This window comes from Xenopus laevis, chromosome 5S (assembly GCF_017654675.1).
Source record: "Xenopus laevis strain J_2021 chromosome 5S, Xenopus_laevis_v10.1, whole genome shotgun sequence".
Lineage (NCBI taxonomy): Eukaryota > Metazoa > Chordata > Amphibia > Anura > Pipidae > Xenopus > Xenopus laevis.
In genome coordinates this window covers 77438801-77458724 of record NC_054380.1, presented here as the reverse complement: position 1 = coordinate 77458724, position 19924 = coordinate 77438801, and the positions used below count along the sequence as shown (strand labels likewise).

The window sequence follows — 19924 nt, the reverse complement described above, 5'->3', positions numbered from 1 at the left end:
TCTTTTACACCTTTCTCCTCCAGTTCCTAACAATACACGGCTGCTCAGCCACTTCAGTTCCTATTCCCACATCTTCGCACTATTTTCCCTACTTTTACTTACTGCAGGGAATGTTTCTCCAAACCCTGGGCCTTGCTTCATGTCTAATTGTATTCATTCTCGTTTTCCTGCCCCCTTGCTCAAATCTTCTTGTTTCTCTGTTTTCCAACTATTCATTCTTTCTGTCTGCCATTTTCTTGTGCCCTTCTCAACATCCACTCTTTAACTAACAAATCCACATTTATATTCCATGATCTTTTTCCTCTGAATAATTTTGTCTTTTTGTGCACTAATGTAAACCTGGCCTTCACAGAATGGTACTGGCATCGTGGCTGCACTTTGTCATGGTGGTCTCTCTTCCTGTCACACCCCACAAACCCTTGGACATGACGGTAATTCTCCTCTCGCTCTCGGTTTAACCTATTCCTATTCCTCCAGCCTTCTCATTCAACTCTTTTAAAGTGCATACCCTTCAGATCTTCAGATCAGCCTCTTTACCTTCTTTCTGACTTTGTCACCTGGCTCTCTTTCCTCCTCTGTGCTGACAGGCCTGCAATCATCCTTGGGGATTTTAGCTTCCATTTCAATGATGCTTCACAACCCTGGCCCTTGTCTTCCACACCTAACCTCCTCCTTTGAGCTCCAGCAGTGGACAAACACCTACTCATAAGAATGGCCACTTTTTGCAACTAGTTTTTACTAAAAAAAACTCTCTCTCTCTCAGGTTTTGACAGTGACCCCTTCCCCTTTTCCAATCATCATTTGGTTACATTTTCCATCTCTCAATCCTGATAATCACATACTATGCTCCACCATTGGCTTATTTGCCCCCTTACAGGTTAGGCATACTCATGTTCAAACCCTACACCCATGGCTGAATTCACAAACCAGATTCCTACGCTACTGTACAAAATCCGCTGAATGTATGTGGAAGAAATCCTGTATGCAAGCAGACTTTATTCATTACAAATTTCTAGTGTCGTGCCTCAATTCTGCCTTGTCATAGGCCAAGCAAGAGTACTACAGTACCCTTATAAACAATCACAAATCCAACCCACAACGCCTTGTTTCTATATTCCATACTCTTCTCCATCCCTCATCAACAGTATTGGTCAACCTGACACACTCCTTGGGACTTAAAGACAAAGTAGAGTCCTTCCACAATCAGATTCCTACCTCTAATGATGCAAACCAGCCCATACTTCCTAATTCCACTTCTGCATGTCTTAATTTATTTCCTCCAGTAACAACATCTGAAGTCTCCAAGCTTCACTTGCTCTCCCCTCATACAACTTGCTCTCTTGACCTAATGCTTTCCTCTCTGCTTAAACTCTAGGCTGCTGAGCTTACTCCAACACTTACTCACATCTTCAATTTTTCTTTAGCTTCTTGAAGCTTACCCTTTCCTTTCAATCAGGCCTGTGTAAAGCCTATTTTTTGAAAAAGGTGACACTTGACCCCTCCTGTCTACTGCTTGCCTCTAAACTGCAAAAACATATTGTGTTCTCCGGTATCACTAACTTACTACACACCCATAATCTGATGGACCCACTGCAATCTGGTATCCAGCCTGCACAAGGTACTAAGACTACACTGTGCAGAGTTACAAATGTCAGGTTGCTAAAACCAAAGGTCACTTCTCTATCCTTATCCTCCATGACCTATCATCTGCGTTTGAACACTATCCCATGATGCAAATTCTGTATTTGCTTGGTATCCGTAACCAGGCTGCATCTTGGCTCTCTTCTTACCTCTCTAACCTTTCATTCACTCATCTCCAGTTCCACTTAATGTAGGGGTGCACAAGGCTCTGTACTTAGCCTGTTGTTCTCCCTGTACACTCTCTTTGGGAGATCTCATTTGGCTTTACTTATCATCTGTACGTGATGATGCCCAAATATATTTATCCACCTCTTCTTTAACAGCTGAAACCAAGGCTCAAATCTCTAACTGCCTCCTGGCAATCTCCAACTGGATGAACCAGCGCCACCTCAAACTCAACCTAACAAAAAATACTAATCATCTTTCCACTTAACTAATCATCTTTCCACCTAAGCCTGGTTCTACTCTCTAAGCCTGGTTACTATCTCTAATGATGGCATGCTCATTATTCCTGTCAACTCAGTACGCTGTCTGGAGGTAATCTTTGACTACTCTCTCTCTTGCTCAGATCATATAAACACCATTGTCAAAACGTGTCAATTTTTCTTATGCAATATTGCCAAAACATGTCCCTTTCTTTCACCTGCTACAGCCAAGATACTCATGCATGCTCTCATCCTCTCCTGACATGACTACTGTAATATTTTACTAACTGGCCTCCCTAACTCCCATCTCTCCCCACTACAGTCTGTATTAAACACTGCTGCCAGAATTCTAATCCTCTCATCTAAAAGGGTACAGACCCCTTCACTGCTGCAATTCTTATCATGGCTTCCCATAAAACAAAGAATAACTTAAGAACTCCTTCTCTTAACCAAGCCCTGCATTCCTTTGCATCTAACTACATCTCATCCCTTGTTTCTCTATATGCTCCTGGCCACCTTCGATCCTCTTAGAGCAACAACTTGGTTTAGTCCGCCCCACTACTACTGCTGTTTCCCCCATCAAACTCTTCTGTCTTGCCATTCCTGATTTTCTCCAAAAAGACTTCTGTCTTCAGAACTAAACTCAACGATTACCTCTTGGAGCACTTGCATTTGCATAACACATGAACTTCAAAATACTTACTTAATTTTAAATATAAACATGTAAATAATAAATAAAAATTTTAATAGAGTCTAATTTAAAATAAAAAAAAATCTGTCAGGAGTTTTAAAAGGGAAAACATAATTTTTTAGTGGGGGAAAAAACTCAAATTTTTCGAGATTTATCATACCCCGAGGCTACTGAAAGTCTCAATCAAAAAATATTCCATCTCAAAGCTGCTGATGTCATGTAGAAGTCAATGGTGATGTCTCTTTTACAATTGGAAGATATCATGATCTGCGCTGGGTTTCTTACAATATTCTGAAAATTTTGTGCTTTTCTGGTAATAATCCAAAAAAATCAGAGTTTCTCAGGCAACAAATCTAAAAAAAATAATACAATCCAATTTTTCATGATTTTACTAAGCGTTTATGTATTTTTTTTCAGCACCAAATTTTTCGTATTTTTTAATTGATAAATAAGGTAAAATTGTGAACAGAGTTTGGTTGAAGTGACTATAATAATGAAAAGATTATGGATTTTAGTAAATAACCCCTTAGTGTTAGTTCTGTTCAGATGACTGATCAGCCTGAATGAAGTGAATTATACTATTTCAACACAGGTTTATCAGTCTAATAACCCCATGGATGGTTTGTGTATGGCCACTTTAATTGCCAAAGAGTTAAGGAGTAAAGAAATGTTTTTTGTTTTTAATTGCAATAAATTAAAAAGAGAACTGCAGAGACATCAATCGAGCTTACGTAATAGAATTAAAAAGTATTTTATAATAAACTGCCATCTGTACATTAGGTAAGCAAATCTATCCTGGAAGACTTTAGGGAAATACTTTAATTTTCTTTCATTTCCCACTACCACAATGGAAATACAACTCTGCCATATAACGCAGAATAAATCAGTTAAGAAACATATTAACCAGTTACTAGGACATCTACATTTTCAGAGTCAGTCAGTAAAGGCAGATGGTACAAACTGGCTGTCTATTATTACACTTATATTCCCGGAAAATAGAAATATGACTATACTATACAAATAACTATAGTTATATTTGTTTTCTAACAGAAACATCTGGCTGCTTATAAACGGCAGATTCTGTTGCTAATGCTGTCAATTAAGAATTCTTTATTTGAACCAAGCTACATTACTTAGATGTTCAATTAAAATATGTAACAGTAACAGATTTTTCTGTGCAAGTAGTAATGCCTCATAACAGATTCAAGGCTAAATGGGTGTAACATAGGTCCCATTTACAACTGGGATAGCATTTTCCACTAAATTATCTGAATTGGAATTATACATTATTTTGACATTTCCAAATCTGTTGGGAGTGTTTGAGCTTTGTTTGAAGTTTAATGCATGCCTTTAATTTTTCATTCTTTCTTATGTCCCTAGGAGAGGAAATTATAGTGAACTCTGCTGTCCCTGTCACCTATGAGAAAAAAATTATGATGGCCCATGATTACTATAAACTCTACCTTTCTAGTAGTGTTCTAACCATGACCTACTTACCCATGGTGTTTGAAGGTAACATTTCTCTCCTTAGCTGGTATTTATAATATTGTTTTTGTAACTTGGAAAAGCGTTTGAAAGATTCCTCAAGGAGGAAAAAAAAAGCAAATATAATCCAAGTTGGGGCCATACACAGATATTAAAATGTTCTGTGTGCTCTCCCCCATGTCATCACTACTGCCTTCTTCCTGTCTCTGCTCAGTTCTGCTCACATATCACCATACCACCCCCCAAGACTACTCGTTTCTGTGTCTCCCTGTGCAATCTCATTCCCTGTTCTATTCACCATCCACAGTTAGATCTCCTACATCCCCGCTATTCCACCCCCCCTCATAACCCTCATACCTACTCTGTCCTGAACCTCCTCCCTGCCTATTTTCCGTTCACCTACCTAACCACATACACTCAAGAAGCTTCATTTCACTGTGTCTTTGTGCAGAAGAACTGGTGGACTGAAGTCAATCACAATAATAAATAGATACATACATACAGCCTATTCTGTGCATAAATAGTAATAAAAATCTAAATCCAAATAAATGTATACCATTTTTTGAATTGAAAACTGGTTACCATAAGAACGAACTTCTCCCTTTGATTCAATTGGCATGCCATCTCTACCCGCTTACACTATGTCTAATCAAGTGGCCCTTCTTATTTAACCATGTTGCTAATTCCCCATTAGGCTTTATCTAATCAACTGGTACGTCTAATTGAATTGCCTTTAATAAAAAGCTTTCTAGAGAAAGAAATTCATTAAATTAAAAAGTGCAGACAAGTGGAATTACATTGGATCGTAGTTTAAATAAAAAGCCGCAGCAGAATAGACTAAAAGGAAATTGGAAAGGAGAAAAATATAATATTACATTTATTACATAGTTTAGCTGCACATTCAGTTCCCAGATTCTTGTCAGACACTTATGACAAGCTGGCCAGAATACCAAAAATAATCACCCAATATGGCACAGGAAACAAATTTACAGACATCTACCTGTCATTCACAGCTCACAGTGAACACAACTTTGTCCTGCCTTTGGTATGGCTAAGCTATGGGATCCACTATTAGCGTAACACCAGACACACAAGGAGTAGCATCAGGAGTACACTCCGTTTACTGATATTAGCTCTGCTTAACCATTACTAGACAAGAAAAAAAGATTAGTAACACAAAATATATATTAGATTTTGACCATTTGGTACCTGCAGTAAAACAGTTCTTCCATTGTTTGCCTGCAGTGCAATTACAATTAATATGTATATTTATAATGGCTGGAATTAAGGTTTATTAAACCCCTAGCTAGCAATAAATATAGCAGATGCCACTAAGGTGAGATATTTCATAACTAAAGAAAAATATATAAAATATTTATTCTTTGAACCAGAATTCATCGCATTACGTCCTGTTTTAGAGCACTTACGTCTTTTAGAAGAACTACAGCTTATTTAGGATAGTTATTCTAAAACCACTACATGAGTACCTTGCTGCTTAGTGAATTCCTTGGATAAAGTATAGCATATTTAGGAAAAGCTGAATGGAGCAGAAATAAGGAGAAATAAGAATTCGAACAGCTGTGTGGGAAGAAAGTAAGTAAATGGCAGTGTTTTCATTAGAATGATTATGTGGAAATGTTCTCTCGTTCTTTCCTTTTTTTTGAAATAATCAGAGAATGTTGTATGTAATCTATGAAAAGTCTAAAATGCAGATCGGTATGAGTACATTATAATACATAATATTTCTATCATTAGGGTGTACTTTGTGGTGACAAAGTAACTGATTTATGATTCCATTAGATCCTTTAGAGGACTAATATGATGGGGGAGACATGCTTGCCCTACTTCATATGGCTGTGTACTGCTGCATCTCTTTTACACTAAAGTAAAAAGCATTACGAAATGCATGCCCATTACACAGTTCATAGATTTGTGCACATGTCTAAAAGCTGTAGTGTGAGAAATAGGAATCTTACATCTTCATATAGGTGTATGACACCTACATCTGGATCTGTGCCTACTTTAATCCTGTGTATGCACTAAACGTAATAAGCATAAAGGTAATTCCTCCACAGTGGGGCACTGTAAAGCTGATCCTTTTTTATGTGACCCAATTCATACAGTATGCTGAATTTTTTAGTCTTTTTAATATTTTGGTGCTTTGTACTCAACAGAAATTCTGAACCTTAGCCAACAACATTCTTCATGGGGTTCTCAAATAGCTTTATATTCTTTCTTAGTGCTACAACACCCAGGTACAGATTTCAACCCAAAGCATCCATATGCTGCTCTCTCCCCCCTGCCCCCCCCAACCAATCGCACACTACCACCCACACTACGACCCCCCACACACACCCTTACTGCTTCACGTATTCTCCGATGCTGCTGCTGATCGCCAGTGCTGGGGACTGGTGGGCAGCAGATTCAAACAACTGTCAAATTCTCCCACCCAGTTCACCTGCGGTCAGTGGGTGGTAGTCTGCCCCCATATATTTTCCACCCTAGGTCACATAAAACAATATGGCATTAAAAAAGGAATTTTGAATTTCTTTGAAAAAATATATAAGGGATAAACTTTCTAGAGCAGTAACTGCAACACAAGGTACAGCTCACGCCATTACAGTCAATGATTTCCAAGCCTAAAGCTTGAATAAAAGCAGTAATGGAATCTTAAAAAGAATTCCACAATCTGATTCTCTTCTGATTCTCTTCTCTCTTCTAGGTTTCTGATTACTTACCATTTGTAGAAAAAGATGAATCCTCAATAACCGCAGGAGACAAAGTGGTTTCTGTAATCATTTCATCTTTCCTAAAGAATAATATGTCATTTCAGTCTCTGTAGTTACTGCAGATATTACAAAAGAACTCAAAATGAGAAAAAAAAAACACACTCTATGCATGAGAAAAGCTGCACTGAGGATATCTCTGGCCAGATTTATTGAACTGTAGATTCTGAATTCAGAAATATCTTTAATGCTATCACTGAAAATAGCAAATAGTTCATTCTTACAGTACACAGTCAGCCAGGAATATCTGAACCATGCTAGTGGCTTCATAGATAAATTCTCATCAGACACTTACTTGCCAGCTTACAATGGTAGAAATCCAACAATGGTATTTGTTGAAAGTCAGTTTAGTAGACTATGGATTAAACCATGCTCTGTATCTCTACTTTTGCCCAAAGCAATTTTTTTGATGTTGTTTACATTTTAAAGAAAAAAAAAAAAAAAAAAAAAACCATACTGGTAGAAAGCATTATAGCCCAATTGTTACTTTTTAGTAATTATGTTTCTATTCAGGTACTTTCCTATACATTTTCTAAGGTAAATCTCTAAAAACTCTAGAATCTAGTCAACTGCTGAAATTCTATAGTGGAAACCTGCACAAAACAAAAAGCTAAATAATAAAACCCCCACAAATAAAAAATGAAGACCAATTGCAAAGTGTATCTACATCTACATCATACAAATGTCAATTGAAAACTAAGCCACCATGACTCCTGTAAATGAATTTGGGAAATGGCTAAAAATTTGCCAAATGCATTGAAGTCTATGGTAGTCACCCATTGGTGTCTATGGGAATGTTTTTCCTTGCAAAACCTGGTGAACATTTTAGCTCATCACTATTCCCATAAATTGAGAAGCAAAAATATGACTTGACCTACAATATATTCCCAAAAATTGAGGAATAAAACACACTAATAATGGACTGGAATTATCTAAGGGGCAGATTTATCAAGGGTCAAAGTGAATTCAAAGGAATTTTCAAAGTAAAAAATTCGAAATTCGAAGTAATTTTTTGGATACTTTGACCATCGATTAGGATACTACGACTTCGAATTCAATTTGAAGTAAAATCGTTCGAATATTCTACCATTCGATAATCAAAGTACTGTCTCTTTAAAAAAACTTTGACTTTATTATTATTATTATTATTATTATTATTATTATTAACATGTACAGTATTTATATAGCGCCAACATATTGCGTAGTACTGTAAAGTAAATGTGATTATACAACTAAATCACATGAATTACATACATAGAACATATGGAGTTACATACATTACAATCAATACCGGTACAAAAAGGTGAGGAAGGCCCTATGCATAGGCATACACTCTAAAGGGAAGTAATACACAAGGTGTGGGAGTGGGCAAGATCGAATTAAGTGGGTGAGAAATGTGGTACTGTATGTGGTGATGTGTTTGGTAGTTAAGCAGAGTGAAGGTAGGCTTCTCGAAAGAAGTGCGTTTTAAGAGATTTCTAGAAAGCAGAAAGGTTGGGAGAAAGCCGGACAGACCGTGGGAGAGAGTTCCAGAGGAGGGGTGCAGCCCTTGCAAAGTCTTGAATGCGAGCATGTGAGGAGGTAATGAGAGAAGAGTTGAGTAGCAGGTCAGTAGAGGAGCGTAGTAAGCGATTGGGTAAGTATAAATAGAGATGAGTTCAGAGATGTAGGGTGGGGCAGAGTTATGAAGTGCTTTGAAAGTCAGTGTCATTAATTTGAATTTGATTAATTTGAAGTCGAAGTAAAATCGTTCAATCGATCGATCACTGAAATCCTTTGAGTCGTTCGATTCAAAGGATTTCATTGTTCGATTGAACGATTTTACTTCGACCGCAGGATACCCAAATCTGAAAAAAACTTTGACTTCGAAGTCGAAGTATTTCAATTCGATGGTCGAATTTCGAAGTATTTTTAACTTCGAAATTCGACCATTGATAAATCTGCCCCTAAATGTTGTTAATTACAGGTATATTTAGTGTATGCATATCTAGTTTTATGTAAAATACAACTTTTTCAAAATATAGATATTTTTTCATAAAGAATTCATGCCTACCTTTCTGTAAATGCCTTATGTTTAACTCTCTGGAAAAAAAGAAGACAAATTATTACTATGATAAAATTCAACAGAAATTTCAGTATCAGCATTCAAGGTAACAAGGAATAATTATAGAAACAAAGGTTGCATGTTTTTCACATTAACCTGCTGAATTAAGACTTCATTGAAAAGCACTTTGGAATAAACAGAGTTATTTATTGAAAATATGCAAACGTAGTAACATTATTTTACTGATTATAGGCTACTGCCTAAAGAATATTTTACAGTGTTATAATTTTTCCTGTGTTATGTGCTATGGCAAGTAAATGCATTATTAACATTATTATAAGCTGTAAAAAAGATCAGCATTTTGCCAGTGTAGGGAGGCATAGTGCCACTTCTTCAGATTCAAAATTTATTTAGTGCAATAAATAAACTCCATATAAGAAAAAAGTGGAATAATAGCAATGTATCTGCTTAAAGCAAACGGGGATATTTCACTGAAATCAGCACAAACAGCTTATATTAGGACTTTAACAGTGTCATCAAAAGAATTTACATATTTAAATCGACTGTATATTCAGATAATTCAGATACAAAGAGTACTGAGTGCAACATGTTGGCTATTGATTTTAACCATTAAGGGAGCTAGCTCACAGGCAGATTCGGGGACGACAATCTCCCCAAACTGCCTTCCTCCTGCCTTCTGGCTGCTATAATGAGAAAACGCCAGCGCCAATGCACTCGATACGCTCCGATTTCCGAAGTCACCCGAAGTTTCCTCGTGAGGCTTCGGAAATCGAAGCTCCATGAGTGCATTGGCACTGTAGTTTTTCATTAAAGCAAGGGGAAGGCAGTTCCGGGAGATTATCGTCCCGCAGAAGAGGCAAACTCCTCGAATCTGCCCGTGTGCTAGCTCCCTTAGACCAGGAGTGCCCATACTTTACTTATACGGGGTATACGTTTAGTGATGTTGTCTCATTATGATCTACAGTACATACATAATATCACTGTTGGCATTCTGTTCCATGGAAAATATTGCTTACTATAAATATTATATTGATTTATAAGAGAATTTATATAACTATATTTAAAAAAACAACGATTTCTTATGTAACCTTAACAGAATAAATATCTGAATGAAAAGAATAGAAAAGAAGGGTAATTTAGTAAAACTGTTTGTTGATGGTCTGACCGGTAACCCATCCCTAAGGCAGTGGTTCCAAAACTTTGGCACTGCCCCCCTTGAACAGTGGCAAGGAAGATCTAGCAATAATGCCAAGTTATGCACCTAGACACCACTGAATTCTACCAAGAAAGTCAATGAAGGTGACATTTAGGATAATATATTATTTTCTTATACATTTTTGGAATTATGGCTGAATGACTGATTACTTCAGTGTTTTCCAATATGTTTAACTCTCTTATGAGCTAAAGCAGTTTCTGAAAAAGTCCTCCAGGGGGGCTTATACACAAATTTTGTGAATAAAAGATTTTCTGGAAAGGGGTTGATATTTGTTCTAATAATAACAGGTATGCAATATCACTTAAACAAATACACAGATTGGGTTATGTAAAAGGCAAATAATTCATTTGCTGTTTCAAAACAATAATCTTATTAATTATGTAACGCTTTCTTGGCCTAATCTGCCAATTAGAAGTTAAGGGTGACCAGCTAGGTAGTGAGCATGGGTTACATTGCGAATCTTCACCCAGGGCAGAGCCAAATGGAAGCTTCCCCTTTAAACTGTAGTTGGAAACAACTCACAGGCATATAAGTGCAAATAGAATAATGGACGCCAGGAGGTTCTTTAAAAAGGTAAACAGGAGCACAGATTTATTATGCCAGAGGCAAATGACCACAGGTTTACTTACAAATATACTGAGGACACAGCAGGTGGAATCACTTTGGACAGTACAAGGTTCACAGTCAAACAGGTGCGACTCCCAAAAGATATTGCAGATAGGTGTACATCAATTCCCAGTTCAACCGACATTGCACAGTGAGGGGATCGGGATCTATCAGGTAGGGTACAGGTAGTCCTTTGCTCACCTAGATGCCTATCAACTGAGTTCCCTGCTCTAAAGGCAAACAGGCCTTTTGGGAAGCTACTCCCTACTACAATCCTCGTTGGAGCGACAACTGCTCTTTCTGCTACACCTCTCTGTCTTTCTCTCCTAGAGAGACTATAACAAGATCTTACTATCTTAGCTGGTCCTCGTTCACGGGGTTACCTGGTCCCCGACGTAGCACCAAAGGTGTCAGGTCCCTCTGGGGTAAATGCTTACTGGGGCCTATGGTGATCCCAGGCTCAATGGGGATTCACCTAGCAGCAGCACCAGGAGCCAAAGAGGAAGAGGACACTCCCTGCACACACTATATAGCAGTGTGGCAGGGGAGTGTCATTACACTCTTTGTCCAATAGGTGTGGGTGTTACACTTTACCAGTTACAAGGGCTTGGCCCAATAACAAGGGAAAAGAGAACTACATACAAAAGGTAGGGGATTAACTCTATAGGGATAGGATATCCTATAGGTCCCTACAATTACATAGTTAAGACCATCAAGTCCATCAATTTTAACCCCCTCAAACTAACCCCAATGCACGCACATACACACACACACATACACCCCCCTCACACATATATGTATGTATGTATATGCTCATCCATTTACACTCACAGATAAAACAGCTCCACCCCTGCTATGGTTGCTATTGGTTACTACGCCTGGGCAAAACTTTGTGCCATTTATCACATACAAGGGAGTCTTAACATATTTAATGTGAATTAATTTGCCTTGTGTCTGAGGAAAATAAGTTAAGCGTTCACTTGCTGTTTAATTTCTGAATGGTCTTGAGAACTGCTGAAGTTTTTCCCAATTTCAAAAATACAAAATGATTCTTGCTGGCAAGCATCCACCCAGCTGTCTGGGGAATCCGATCTAAAAAGATCCGATAGGCTTCCCACACTGCCTCCTGACAAACTGTGAATGAAATAAATATCAGTGCAAGTCTTTTTCAATTATAAAGGAGTGAATTATAGAGAAGGTTACTATGTATATATATATATATATATATATATATATATGTATATATATATATAAAAATTCACTAAGCCGCGAAGCACCGAACGCTAGCGTTAATTCGCTAGCGTTTGGCATTTTCGCTACTGCGCAAATTCACTAACGAACGCTGGCGTAGTTTCGCTAGTGTTACTTCGCAACCTTACGCCAGGCGAAGTTTCGCTAGCGACGTAACTATGCAAATTCACTAACTTGCGCAGTGTACTGAACGCTACCTTTTACGCTAGACTTCCTTCGCCACCTCAGACCTGGCGAAGTGCAATAGAGTAGATAGGGATTGTTTAAAAAAAAGTAAATTTTTTTTCTAAGTCCCAAAAAACGCGTGTTTTCTACATGATGGCTGATAGGCTGAAAAAGATCGAAAAATTTTTGGGGCTCCCCTTCCTCCCCCCTACATTTCCTGACTCATGGCAACTTACCTAGACAGTGGGCACATGTGTAGGGCAAAATTAAATTTTTTTTTTTTTTTTTCAATTTCTTTCTTTATTTTTTTTCACACAAAAAAGAAAAAAAAACACATTAGACAATACACAAAATAAGGGGGGATGGGGTACAGAAAATAAATACAAGGGGGGGGCATTGGGAAGGTGGTATATTAATCATATATCCCATAGTTCATAACCACTTCAACATTTGTCCCATATTTGTTCTCCAAACATAGTTTCTTTTGCTTACTGCTACTTTATTCCCCTCTTATTTTTCCATTTTGATCTAATGATTCTCTGAATCTGTGCCATGGGGTCCAAATCTTCCAATAAATTGCACTATTACTGTGATATATATACGTTAACTCCTCTAGCTGTCTTATTTCTTCTACTGATCTCATCCATTCATTGAATGAAGGAGGTTCCTTGGATTTCCAATGTTTTGGGATTAAAGATTTGGCTACTTGGATAAGATAAAAAGTAAGTATATCATCTAATATCTTGTGGTTCTCCAGATTTACATTTAGTAGCAATGTTACTTGATCTTCTATCTGTACATTGACTGATGTGATTATTTTTATGCTTTCTAAGATTTGTTCCCAATAATCCTTCAGTTTTGGGCAGGTTAACCACATATGTAGATGGTTTCCCACTTGATCATTGCATCTCCAACACCCGTATTGCTTTTGCGGGTATATTTTATTTAGCCTTGCTGGGGTTAAATGCCACCTTGTAATTATTTTATAGATTGCTTCTTTCATTTTTGAAGCCCTGGCCTTTTTGTTTCCTTGCTTAAAAATATTCACCCACATTTGTTCTGGTATATTAACTCCCAGTTCTTTCTCCCAGGAGCGACAGAACGATGGTAATTTATATTCACCTGAGTGGAGGAGGGTATCGTATACCTTTGAGAGAGGTTTAATCAAGTCTGGGTCAGTTTCTATTATCTCTTCCCATTGTGTTAACGGTCTATCCCAGTTTCTCTCTCTTTTCATGTTGATAAAATAATATAATTGGTTGTATCCCCATATATCCCTAGGGTGTTTCCCCCACCTTTCTTGTAGTTCCTGTAGAGGTATAATCTTATCTCCTCTGATCAGGTCTCGAATTTTTGTGGGTTTTTCTTCCCATTTCTCCCACCTTTGATATGTTCCTCTTTCCAAACTTGGGGGGTAGTTTGGATTGAGCATCAATGGTTGTAGTACATAGGGAGCCTGGGTCAGATGCAAATCTATTTTAACCTTATGCCATACTTTAAGGGTAGTATTTATTAAAGGGTGTTGTGTTATCATTTTATTAAATTTTTATTTGCTGATTTGAAGGTTTTCTAGGCATTTGTAGTGCAGATACGTGTTCCTCCATTGAAATTAGAATTTCGCCCCGTATGCAAATTAGCCTTCGCTAGCGTAACTTCGCTTTATATAGCGAAACAACGCTAGCGCAACTTCGCAACCTTACGCTACCCCTGTGCGCAACTTCGGATTTTAGTGAATTTGCGGAGCCCTGGCGAAACTACGCCTGGCGAAGTGCGGCGAAGTTGCGCCTGGCGCAACTTCGCATCTCAGTGAATTTGCCCCATAGAGCTTTGTCCAATAACATCAAACAGCAATATTTCTTAAATAATCATTTTTAAATCAAACACAACACAAATCAAATTGAAAAAAAAATGAATTAAGTTTCTAAGCAACAAGCTCAGAAATAAAAAAATGACTTGTTAAAAGCAGTCGTTGATTTAAGAACCTGCCCTTGAGAATTGACTTTTGTCTTATATACAGTATGTGTAGTACAAAGAGTCACTGACATCCGCAGCATTCTTTCCCCATCCAGAATTGCTCAACAAATAAAATGGATTCTAAAAATTGTTGGAAGAAGAAAAAGGTAGAACTTTTTATACTGAAATTAATTGAGCTATATAAAACAAGCACAGGCACAGCTTTAATTCAGTCAAACTGTAACCATAAAGAGTACACTTTGGGCTCATTGCAAGCAAAGGAGCAATGTGCAAAAAAAAAAGTTCAAAAACAGTTATCACCCCAACCTAGATCTGTACCCAAACTCATATTTACCACTGTTTGCAGTGCCAGAATGCAATGCAAAGAGAGGAGCACTATCTATTTTTGGCACTGTCATCCGGCAAAACCGGATACAGGTGGGTGGGATATGGGTGTAGCCAAGGAAGATTAAGCCGAGCACACTCCTGGAGATTAGATAAAGAGAACCCCTGGTGCCCAGTGTTAGGAGTCCGGCGACCTCCAATATAGCATGAAGTGAGGGAAACACTGGCACACAGGGAACTTTATGCAGGGTTACCCCTTGCGTTTTAATAACCGCACTTAATAAACGCAAGGGGTAACCCTGCATAAAGTTCCCTGTGTGCCAGTGTTTCCCTCACTTCATGGGATATGGGTGTTACATGGGCATCATTCAGGAGGTTTAAGTCACAAGTGCATGGGGCTAGGGAGCCATGCACATACCATACGTTTATGGTGGCATTGTATACAGGGCTCACTTTTGTTTGTCATTGCTCCTGTGTAATTTGATGAAAAAAAGCATTAGATTGTACTGTGCAAGGAGTACATACAAGTGCTTTAAATATGGGGCTGTAAGTGCCACAATTATAAACCCCTTAGCACACTTGCACTTGCGCCTCTTTCTTTATAAATGAGTAAGACTGTGTCTAGAACTCATTAAAATGCTTGAAAAGGGGACTCCTCAATTTTACCCTCCGCCTTGAGCCATCCCACTGAACCCCATTATTATATACTTTAATGAAACCAGGAGACAGAGATAGGTGTAAAATGGCCACAGACAAAACTTGAATAATGGGCAGGCCTTAGGCTTTTATCTTTTAAACATAATGTAAAATAAAGACTTTTTGTACTATTTAAAAATTTGGGCTCCTGGATTCTACTGACGGACTGATTTTGGTGTTCCGGAGTGGTGCCTGCCCATTATTCAAGTTTTGTGTGTTGCTCCCCTCTGCTGAAGGTCTGGGGCATGAGCACCTGGACCCACAGTGGAAAGCGGTAAGCTTGTCCCCATATTCAAATAATTTATGCTTCCTATGGTCTAAATTTAAGTGTAAAATCGCCACAGCATTTATTCACATTTTATTAAATAAATATTACCTTGCCAGCTTAACTCGCGGCAAAATTCTAAAGCCAGAATTGAACAAGAGATTGCTACTATGCACTGCCGCCAGCCCTGCTGCTGAACCTGCATCTCGATCTTAGGAAATCTAAGTAGGCTGCCCCCTAGCTAGGGTTGCCACCCGGCCAGTATTTTACCGCCATAGCTGGTAAAATACATGCCAAGGCCGTGGCCGGTATTACAAATTTACCGGCAATGTAGCTGCCGGTAAATTTGTAATACGCTTAAAAAGAGCCCTCGGCCTGCCCCCAATCCCCTGGAACTTAACTTTTCATTTGCTTCTTTTAGTGTCCGTGGTGCGGCCCTGCCCCTTTTGACGTCACAGCCTGCCCATTTTGATGTCACGGCCCGCCCCTTTGTGTCCCCTCCCCCCACCAGCCGGTAAAGAATTTTAGAAAAGGTGGCAACCCTACCCCTAGCACAAGCAGAAGTAGTGTCTGTATCAATCAATCCACTATGCAGTCACAGGGAGAACATCCTTTCTCCCTCTTCTAAACTTACCTGTGCTGTACTCTGGCAAGATCCTACCACTGCTGTGACAAATAAAACTTAAAATATAATATCATATGTGCACTGTTTTGATCCAGAGGAAGGCAAAAAATCCAGCCTGAAGCCAGTGTCAATTATGCTTTAAGGGGGAAAAAATCCTTCCTGACCCCAATGACCATCGGAAACATTCCCTGGATAAAGCATTTGTTGACATCATTCATTTAACATAAATGAATACAATCCAGACTCTCACAATTAAACTGTATAAAGATACAGAAACTACAAAGTAACAGCACATTCAGGAAAATCATCAATAGTCCATTATTAAGAGATAATATGAAAAGATAAAGAAGAAAACTCAAGACATTTTAGCAAAATATGCAAAATGAGGGAGGGTGAGTGGGGTGCTTCTACCTGCTCAGATGATAAGGAAGTGAACTGCTTCTTCCCCTGACATCACATCCCTCTCTGACTCCGCCCCTGGGCCTGGCCATCTCCTATTTTAATTAGTTCCTTCTCACCTAAACACAGCTACATGTGATTCTGCCCATATCTAACCTAGACCAGTATCATTTGGCTGCTGGTCATTTGGGTCCCTTGTCATGCAGCCTCTGCTCTTATAGCTCCAGGGCTTTCCTAAACTTGAAGCTTAAAGATGTCACCCATTGTTACCCCAAATATAATGACTTCTATGTATCTTTTCATATTTGGTTTACCTTTTGGCATACTAAAAGGGGCACCTTTAATACCTAACATGCCTGTGAGGGTTGATATTGTAAAATGAGTAAGTTAACCATTGTCTTTAAATCCCTAGATCAATCAGCAACTACATTTCACTTGTCTTGATCTGATAGAATGAAGAAAGTAATCATCTATTTAGTCCCTCAGGGCACATACTTTTATCACAAACATCAAAAGGGTTATGTAGTAATGGGTGAATTTATTCGGCAAGGCATGGATTTGCGACAATTTTCCACACTTCGCCAACTGCGAATGTTTTTGCGAAACTGCTGCGAACATTTGCTGTGGAAAAATTAGTTGTGACAAAAAAAACATTGCACGTCAAAATTGTCGCACATCAAAATTATTCAAACGCCCATTGACTTGAATGTATTTTGACAAAAGAGTTGTGCAAATAAAAATTGTTGCTCGCTTCAAAATTTTGCGCGTCAAAATGATTAGTTTCACAAAAAAGCGAGATATGCTTATCGCTAGCCACAACATAAGTAGGATTAAAGAAGGAGAATAAAAAATAAATACAGATTTGCAGCAACATTTGTGGTTTTGCCACCTGCAAAATATACTGTATTTAGAAGTCTGAGAGATAATTTTTTTTTTGGTGCTTGAGAAAAATGTGCAAAAGAGACCCTACTGTCTCTGGTGCATTTGGAGCAAAAAAAAAACCCCAAAACACCATTGATTCCAATGCATTTTTTCTTGCTATTTAAAAATAAACATCTTCACACAAGAAAAAACACCCATTGATTCCATTCAGGGCAGCCATCAGGGGGGGACAGGGGGGAGAGTTGTAGGGGGCCCGAGGGTAAGGGGGGCCTGGCCACACCACACTTACTTGATTAGCCAGGCCCCCCATCTTTCTGAGAGCTGCTGATGTCGGGAAGGCATGGTCGTTTTATTTTCTTATAATGTGGGGGGGGGCCCTGGCCACCAATTTTTTTTCTCATGTGGGGTCCGAGCCACCAATATTTTTTAATGGGGGGGGCTGGCCACAAATGTTTTTTTATGGGGGGCCCTGAGCACCAATATATTTTCATTTTTTCTTAACATGTGGGAACCCTAGCCACCAATATTTTTGGTGGGGAGGGCAGACCTGTAGGTGGGGCTTGCGGTGGGCGCAGCCCAGGGGGCCCAGGAAATTTTGTCGTATGGGGCCCTGGGATTTCTGATGATGGTCCTGATTCCATTACATTTGGTGTGAGGAAAAAAAGACCATTGTTTCCAATGCATTTGGTTTGAGGAAAAAAAAATTAATTGGCTTCAATGCATTTTATGTAAGAAAAAAACTTTTTAAATGCCCCACTTTTACTTCCTGTGCACTGTCCTCAATTATTGCTGAGATTTGATTTGTGTTTATGGGATCTGAATGTGTTGTGGTGATTTTAAGAGCCTCCTGTTAGTAATACTATTATATAATTCTATTACATTTATTAACAGAAATTTATATAAATGTATACAGTATAGCAATCGTTTTTCTGCTTTATCGATTAAATGGCACCTACACAAAGCTGCAGTTCATTATTACCCAACCAGCTCTAAAGTCCTTTGTTTCACAACTAATATACATTTGAGTTATTTTATGCCACCCCATCACCGTATTTAATACAATTATTTTAAGCAATTATTTTTACAGCATTCACCATTGAAGGCAATTGGGAAAATGCAGCTGGCTTTTGAGTTATTTTAACTGAATCCTATTGTGAAAAAAAGAAAATAAAATGCCTGTATCTCTATGACCATTATGCTTACTTTCCTTTTGACCCATTTTTATACATAAACCAAAGTTTAACCTTTATTATATGTTTATAAATATGCATACTTAACAGCTACTATCTCTGAACATATACATCTTTTTTCAACAAGTCAGAAAGAATGTTATCAGTTTCTATACAAAAAAATACACATAATTAAGGAGAAATAGAGTATATTTACCTCTTAGTTTATAGTATGCCATATTACTGTCAATGACTTGCTTTAAGGACTCCTGGGGACATACTTTAACACCTGCTGGGAAAACCGACGATCTCTTTATTCTGTTTCTTTTTACATCAAAGAGTCTTCGTATAGTTGAAATTCTAGGTATCTTCACAGATGTTTTTGACTGTGGAGTTTCTGTGATATGCTTGCCAGGATGTGCTGATTTAGAAACTATTTGTGAAAATACAGTGATCATATTTAGATTAATGATGAGCAGCAAGAGAACAAGCATCAAGATACTTTACTGTATGTAAATACATTAGTCTTGCATAATCAAAAACTCATACCAAAAGCCAAAGGTATTTTTTTTAACTTTATTTTTTTAATTTCCATTACAGCATTGCACTGATAACTTGTATCCAGTGTTTTACCATGCATTGTATAGATGTCAGTATACCCAAACGTATTTTTTTCAATATTATTGTTTCCACTAGATTGTATATATTGTTGGTTCTTCCTTTCCTCGGGTGATTAATAAACTGTGTATCTTACAATGTTTTTTTTTTTTTTTATCTTCCTCGCTGTAAAATTCACACGCTTCTGTTTCCCCTGGAACATCATTAATATATTTAATGATGTTATACTGTATGTAACATGTAATCGAACATCAAAATTGCCACAGTTAGATATTGTAACTAGATATTACTGGGCCCCACAGCAAATTATTTTTCAGGCCCCCAAAATATCTAGAGGCTGACCTGTTTTAACGATATTTTTTGAAATTATTCTGTATATGAATTAGGGCCTCATGGAAGCTCTGCTTCCTCTGTAGTTATGCCTCTGAATACAACAGTTTAATTAACATAGAGAAAAGGAAACAGGAGGAAAATAGAGCCAGAAGAAAGTGGACCACAGCCCTGTAGCTCCATTTACAGGCCCTGTGTCAGTATGTGGAGCTGTACTGAGTGGATATCAGCACAAAAATACAGGCATTTTAATTTTTGTGCTGATATCAGTTCTATGTTGCTCAGCACAGGCTGACACCAAGCCTGTCAAT

At 38.1% G+C, this 19924-nt stretch overlaps 1 protein-coding gene across 1 annotated transcript in view; it reads right to left on the bottom strand.

Annotated features, from left to right (window-relative positions):
* LOC121394107 (interphotoreceptor matrix proteoglycan 1-like) overlaps positions 1 to 19924 on the bottom strand; it is a 173416-nt gene that overhangs the window by 67170 nt on the left and 86322 nt on the right. Inside the window, 5 exon segments of the mRNA XM_041564109.1 lie at positions 6981 to 7051; positions 9082 to 9110; positions 11896 to 11990; positions 11993 to 12049; positions 18883 to 19098. Of these exon segments, the coding sequence (XP_041420043.1) occupies positions 6981 to 7051; positions 9082 to 9110; positions 11896 to 11990; positions 11993 to 12049; positions 18883 to 19098 (468 nt within the window).